General features: G+C 32.4%; 2 protein-coding genes across 6 annotated transcripts; one reads left to right on the top strand and one right to left on the bottom strand.

The window, feature by feature from the left end:
• Positions 1-726: 726 nt before the first annotated feature.
• Positions 727-4,228, top strand: LOC143340513 (heparan-alpha-glucosaminide N-acetyltransferase). 5 transcript variants are annotated; one of them, XM_076762572.1, is made up of 13 exons: positions 813-1,017; positions 1,167-1,267; positions 1,426-1,615; positions 1,675-1,808; positions 1,964-2,070; positions 2,148-2,257; positions 2,323-2,420; positions 2,494-2,601; positions 2,703-2,976; positions 3,053-3,350; positions 3,422-3,546; positions 3,643-3,826; positions 3,916-4,228. In XM_076762572.1, exons 3-13 carry the CDS (start codon positions 1,484-1,486, stop codon positions 4,092-4,094), a joined length of 1,749 nt encoding a protein of 582 aa, XP_076618687.1. In that variant the 5' UTR covers positions 813-1,017; positions 1,167-1,267; positions 1,426-1,483; the 3' UTR covers positions 4,095-4,228. The 5 variants fall into 5 exon arrangements, with proteins under 5 accessions (XP_076618688.1, XP_076618687.1, XP_076618689.1 ...); XM_076762573.1 differs by lacking the exons at positions 813-1,017; positions 1,167-1,267 and adding an exon at positions 727-775; XM_076762574.1 differs by lacking the exon at positions 1,167-1,267.
• On the bottom strand, positions 4,058-6,530 carry LOC143340514 (DNA polymerase beta). Its single transcript, XM_076762576.1, has 6 exons — positions 5,992-6,530; positions 5,647-5,846; positions 5,220-5,380; positions 4,851-5,145; positions 4,511-4,706; positions 4,058-4,431 (listed from the first exon to the last, which is right to left on the bottom strand). Exons 1-6 carry the CDS (start codon positions 6,149-6,151, stop codon positions 4,337-4,339), a joined length of 1,107 nt encoding a protein of 368 aa, XP_076618691.1. The 5' UTR covers positions 6,152-6,530; the 3' UTR covers positions 4,058-4,336.
• Positions 6,531-7,506: the final 976 nt, after the last annotated feature.

Here is a 7,506-nt window from a genome sequence, read left to right as displayed (position 1 = left end):
ACTCCTTTTCTATCGACGAGATAGATTTGTTGACTATAAACTTCTGAATTACAATGGTCTGATTTGGAGGCAAAAGTTCATAATAAATTATTCCTTATGTGTCCTACGAAAAGAACAAAATTTTATCTTTATTGCCTGATATGTACGTATATTAATCTTGCGCGCGGTTTTGTCAAAACATTTTTAAACTCTCTATGCTAATAATCAGCACAAAGTTCTATGGTCGTTACTGCTTTAATTTAAAGTATACATATTGATAAAATGATATCTGGTATTCTAATGAATGTTAAGGGACGGACATTGCAATATTAAACAATATTTAGATTAGATATTTTCATATTTTCCACTTGAGATTCTTCCATCCTAGCTACATTTCATTCATCAAACCTTAACGTAAATAAATACACATCGACGTCACGGAAAGCGACTGCCATATTTATGACGTAGTTCATTTCAGCGGGAGTTCAAATTCCTGGATTTTAATATTGTTTTATTTTCAGCACATTTAATTATTATTTTAATATATCGTTAACAGTAAAAATATGAACAACTTAATTATATGCATAACCGTCATTGTGCAATTTGGCACAAAGAACTTATACAGGTCACACTCGTCATTGTACGACAAGGAGTATACTAATATACTAAAAAAGCTAATTTCATTTTATTTTAAGGAGTCCGCCAAAAGTTTGTCTTTCTTGGAAAGGTTCTTGCAAAGTTGAAAGTCGGAAAACATTGGAATACGATAAGCTTTCGAATTCGGCATTTAGCATGTGTACGTATATCTACCACTACTACGAAACGCAACGAAATATCGTTACTTTTTTCCTGTACATCCGTCATGTTTCACGCACAGTATAACGTTCGATAAGCAATTGTTCGTTTTACGCTTAAATTATGCAATTGCATCATTCGGCGGGACTGCACATTTAACGATACTACATTTATTACATTGTTTTCCAAATAACTCGCGTTGCATTCTCTCGTTTGTTTCAAACACAAGATTGCTGCGTCGAGGTACGTTCGTCGTATGTGTACTGTTTGCTTTCGTCGATCCGTACCGATCAAAACATTTCGTTTAATCACGTCCTGTGATCAAACAACTGTCATTGTGTCTATTTGAACGTGTACAGAAAAAATTTAATTGCTCGTGTATTTTGTTAAAGTGTCTCGTTAATACCAAATACTCGGGAAAAAGAAGAGGAAAAATCATACACTCGATTACGTGACTGCGTTTCTAATTGATGGCGAAATAAATTTTATGCGTGTAAGAGTTCAAATTCATAATCTCGAAGAAAATCAAAACACATATGTCGTTACTATAGAAAATATTCTTTTGGAGCTTTAATTTTCCATTTTAATTTTAATGTTTGTATTGTAAGACAATTGTCAGCCAATATATCACATATATTTTTCTTTTTTCAGTTTGACCTAAATAATTAATGAAAATAAGGTATATACGTTTGGATACATATCTGTCACAATGTTAAACACAGCTCTCGATCCTTACATCGATGCAAATGAGACGCTTGGAATAGACGAAGCTTATTTTTATATCTTAAATTTGTACAGATACCCTGTTCTCTTCTATTCGATAGCATGGGAAGCTTATTGGGTATGCAGTTATGTTCTTTTAATGAATTTCTGTGTTTTATAACTGTTAATTATTTATAGGGCAAAGGTATGCTACAAACTACCTTACCACCACAGAGTAACAGAAGCGTAGTGGTATCAACAAAGTACCCATTACATATATATTATGGAGTTAATGAGGAGGAATCGTCATCCGGATACCTAGAATATTGTCAGTAAGCATCTTATCTTTTAAAATGTCTAATAAAGTGTATGTTAGACTCGTACAAGATTTCTGTCATCTTTGCTGTCATGTATTGATAAGCAAGGCATAATTACCTTCCCCTAACAATTACAATAATCTAATGTATTTATTTATAACATTTCTCAGCACAACATATTCTTTCAAAGAGCATGGTAGTTATGGATGGAATATATCTTCTGAAAATATATGTTCTGATATTTATGTAATACGTGAACCAACAGGGACCTATCTTCGTAAGTTATATTTTATAATAATAGCCTTCCGCGGTTATGATTAATCGTGAAATATTAATAATTAATTGCTGTTACAGCAATCTTTGCAGCGTTCATGATATATACCCTACTAGCTATTCTGTGGACAACATCAAAGGTCATTGTGCGAATGATAAGAGGGAAATTGTCGCCTGATAATGTACACGACGTAGGTATCCAGTAATGAATTTAGTTGTAACAGACTTTAATTGTTTCGTTTTTTTTTACCAACAGGATTTAGATAGACTTCAAGAAACAGAAAATACAGCGCATTCAGTAATTAGAACTACAAAATCTAGTACTAGAATACATTCTGTGGATACATTTAGAGGGTAATTGTATATTCTAGTTCATATCCCATATAATTATTTTCTTTCAGATATGATATTACCTTCATTGTTACAGACTATGTGTACTATTGATGATATTTGTTAACAATGGCGGTGGAAAGTATGTCATATTCAATCACAGTGCATGGTTTGGACTCACTGTGGCAGACTTGGTGCTTCCTTTGTGAGTTATTGTTGCAAACCGTTATAGAGAAATTCTAGTCGAAAATGTTTCAAGAACCTAAACTTGTATTATAACAATTTTCAAGCCCTAGTTGCTTGTAGGTTTGCATGGATTATGGGACTGACGATAGCAATATCAAAACGCGCAGAACTTCGCATAGTGGTTTCACGTACAAAAATATCCTTACGTTGTCTTCTACGATCGGCAATATTAATACTAATCGGGTTAATGTTGAACTCGATGCAGAATTTGCATTCGATGGGTACGATGGCCTCTTTATCCAATCTTCGTTTCCCTGGTGTCCTCCAATTATTAGCTGTATCATACTTCGTGTGCGCCATGCTGGAAACAATTTTCATGAAACCTTATTCTCAGGTTTGTATAGAAATTATTTTCATAACATAGATTTTTATATTTATCTGACGAATATCTACAAAAATAACTTATTTAGGATACGTTGCTTCAGTTTGGCCGCTTCGCGTCGCTTCGAGATATTCTAGGAAGCTGGCCGCAGTGGTTGATTATGGCTAGCATTTTAACTATTCACACTTCGATAACGTTCCTCCTACCTGTACCTGGTTGCCCAAGGGGATACCTCGGACCTGGTGGAAAATATGACCATCGCGGAAAATACGAAAACTGTACCGCAGGCGCAGCTGGTTACATAGACAGAATGATCTTTGGAAATCACATGTACTCCAAGCAGAAAAATATTATTTATGATTCCATTTTACCTTATGATCCGGAAGGTATGTGTTGCAACAGTTAGGCATTAAGTAAAGATATAAGTTTGAATACATTTTAATGTCGATAATTACAGGACTAATGAATACCATATCGGCTATATTAATTGTTTACTTTGGTGTTCATGCTGGCAAGATTTTAATGTTTTACTATCAGTGTAATTCCAAAGTAATTAGATGGTTGCTGTGGGCAATTCTTACAGTAAATAATTTTCTTTCTAATTAAAAATAGGAAAATAAAAAGTATAAATGAAAAAAGCCCTTTTATCGAGTCAATAAAATAAAAACTTGTTCCCAGGGTGTCATTGCTGGAGTTTTATGCAACTTTAAGACGCAAGAAGGAGTAATTCCAGTCAGCAAGAAAATGATGTCGTTGTCGTTTGTTCTGACTAGCTCTAGCTTTGGTTTCTTATTGTATGCAGCTCTGTATATTCTTATTGATTATAGACAGTACTGGAGTGGAGCTCCATTTATTTATGCTGGTATGTATATGTATTATTACATAAAGTAATTTCAAGTATTTGTTTTCACAAAACTTGCTTGCACGCGTCACGTATACTGTTTGTTAAAGGAACAAATCCAATTTTTCTCTACGTGGGTCATATATTAACGAAAGGCTTATTTCCGTGGGCATGGAACATACCTTATCATAGTCACGCATCACTTCTGTTTATGAATTTATGGACGACAACATTATGGGGAATAATTGCATATTTTCTTTATTGGAGAGATATTGTTATAACTGTATAAAAGTACATGCACCAGTATGGTATTATAACGCACGAATATAAAGTTGTATTCTGACATAATAATTCTTTTAGCTAAAAACGCTTATTTCCAACGTTGTATTTTACGTTTATAAATAAAAGTAATAAATAATGTAATCTTTGTGTTGGATGATTTTAATAGTTGGGTAAAAAAAAACATAGTAGTGTACTTAATAAATTATAAAAATATATATACATATATATGTGTGTATATAAGAATATAATTTATGCATTTCTGTCCTTTGGTTCTTTGTATGGTAACTCCAAAATTCGAAAAATGTCTTCTTCGGATGTAATTTTTTCTGCCTCTCCTGGTACTCCTGTAATGAACTTATAGCTTATCAATATATCCATATACATTACATACTATGATCATGTGCCTATAATAAATTAGCGTACCTTCGGGTGTGAGACGTTTCAACGTATATTCGTTAAGGGTGTATTTTTTTTCCAAAGCATGTGCCCTCATATTTTTGTTGAAAAGGTCGCTTCCAGTGAAATATAGTACAGCACAATAATACTGATCGTAAGGTGCCAATATAATATCAAGCCTTCTAAATGGTTTGCTGTTATCGTTCGGAACGCGACAAACACCCTAGAAAAATCTCATTTTGAAATACAACGAAAAGTAAGCATTAGTATCGAAAGTTAGACCCTGCCAGCTCCATTTTTTTTACATTTCTCAATTCTTCGTGATACTCTGAGTCAGCTTTTTCTTATTTGAACAAAATCAACATACCATAAATTTTGTTGATCCAAGAGACAGTGTATCAACAATTAATCCTTTTTTCTTGAGGCATTCAACAACATTCTTTAAAATTGAAACTTTTGTCTTTGATTCTTTTTCTTTAGAAGTATACGTTGAATGCGTTAATAAAACATCAATATCGCCGCTTTCTTCTTTATTACGCCTATAACTTCCACAAATCGTTACAATATATTCATTGCTCAGTTCCATAATAGCATCTTTCATAATTTTTTCGATTTTCTCGATTTCCTTCCTCGGAATTCTTTTCTCAAAGTCTTCAAAATATCTATACGAAAAATTGATTATCATAGAACGAATAATCATTAATTCCGTATACATTATTTTATCGTTTTATCGTACTTTAGACCGATTTTTTGATGATTATTGAGTTTGTCCAACGATTTTTTTAATTCATCCAAAGTTTTAATACCAGCATCCACTAGTTCCTTTGCTTTTGCAGGCCCGATACCAGATACGCGTGTTAACAAATTAATTGCAACATTGGTTTCATCCTTATTGATCTAACAAAATATGAAATATAAGATTTTCTGCAGTAGCAATCTACATATGTATATGTATTACATATTATGTACCAAAAAAAGTTTGTACAGTTTTCTGTCAAAGTTTAATTCAAGTAAATTTAATCAATAGTAAAGTAATTCTTTACTATTAATTATTTCATTTTACAATTAAAATTACTAAATTGCAAACAAGTTGTGGTTGTTCAATGCAAACTTTTTCCAATGGCTAATATTACATTAGTAAATGAATGAATTGGGATAAATACAGTTTCCAATTTTTGTAATTTTCCAGTACTAAGAAATTCGTCAATCTTTTTCCCAATTTTGTCTCCAATTCCAGGTAATTTTTTTGCTGCATCACCATTTTCTATTCTATGAGGTAAACTGCTTAAACTGTTAGCTGCTTTGCGATACGCATTGTATTTATAAATATTTTTGCTGACATTTCGTTCATAGTTTGCCAATTCTGTAATTAAATTCTATACTTTTACATGTTTAATGTAAAATTAATAAGAAATTAACAATGATTGCACATAGTTTTATTAAAACTAGCATTAACCGAAGAAAAATAAAGGTAAGAGATTTATGATAAAAAATTCAATGATATTTACCCATCAAAAATTCACATAAATCTTGATTTGGATTTTTTATATTATCGCTGGCTTTTCGTTTCCCCATCATACATAATACCATTACACGAAATCTGTACAACAAAACCCTATTCAGCTTATCGCTCGTTACTGGTAAATTTCTTTTGACATTATGCAACATTTCACCATCAGTGACAATCGAACCGGTATTGCGATGTTCTTGTTTGTCAACACACTTCTTTAACCATTATTACACTGAAAAGTGACAATACCACGAGCTCTGATTTATCTTGTCTTTGGGTTCATTTTAATTTATAGCAAATATAAGATCTATACGGACATAATTTAATGGGCGTAGAGTAGATTGGATTAGACTTTTAGCAAATCGAAGTAAACTATCAATAGACCGTGCTGTAAAAAGGAAAAGCCACCATCTTTGGCATCAACCAAAATATGTACGTTTTCACTAACGCTTGTCAAAGAATCAAATGGAACGAAGGATTAAAATTGTTATTCTTTAATATTAAATGAATATAAAATTGATTTTCGAAATAACATGTCAAAATGCTTAAGGAACAGCCCCACAAAAGCGAGATAATGCGATTTACAATTGATAATTATTATAAAATAGATATCACTACAAAACATATGATAAATAATGATGTTCAAAATATTACTCATCAATTTAATTTAATTATACAACGCTGTATCAAGATTGCAAGATATGTTTCTGTAAAATAGAATTAGAAAAGTGTAAAACAATCATTATTCCTATATTAATAAAAAATCTAAATCACAGTACATATATTTCACGCTTATTATTTAAATTCTCCTCTACCTATCCCATTAATTCCTTAATTTTTATAAATTCTAAAGTTAAAAATATTATTCGAATCTATTTAAGTTGTTCAACCACTTCTCTATACATTATTTAATGGAATTAATAAGTAATAAGCTTATTTGAATATTGCGCTAAAAAGTGACAAGATATAGTATCGCCATCTAACAATAGGGATTCGTACTATCGGGGTAGAAACCCCCTCTCGCCCCCCACGATTTCGTGCAATCGTATAGTATCGCCATCTAATAACGGGTTTCGAACTAAAAATTTCGTGCCAGGATCACAGAATGTTAGTGGAGGTATGCGGAGTACAGTTACCCCCACTCCTCCTCCTCCTAATACACACTACCTTGATTATTCATTAATAACTCATTTCCTGGGATTAAAATACGAACTTTTAGAATCGAAGAATATAGTATGGACCCTTGGCAACATTCAAGGATAGTTTTTAGAACCGTGCCATGCCTCGTTAAATAGTTATTAACAAATATCGGAAGTCGGAACATTTACGGCTGTATCACTGCCACCTTTAATCGATGAATTATCAACTTTTCAGCAATAGCAGGCATATTTTGGCTATTAGGGAAGCAAGTAGACATCCCTGGTAATATTTAAGGACCGATTTTGCAACGCTCCATGCTCTAATTAATTAGTTATTAGCGATAGATGCCTAAGGTGTCGCGCAAAAGAGTGTT

The sequence above is a fragment of the Colletes latitarsis genome, chromosome 3, assembly GCF_051014445.1.
Source record: "Colletes latitarsis isolate SP2378_abdomen chromosome 3, iyColLati1, whole genome shotgun sequence".
Classification (NCBI taxonomy): Eukaryota; Metazoa; Arthropoda; class Insecta; order Hymenoptera; family Colletidae; genus Colletes; species Colletes latitarsis.
The sequence above is the reverse complement of the archived record's forward strand: the minus strand, read 5'-3'. Positions and strand labels throughout refer to the sequence as shown.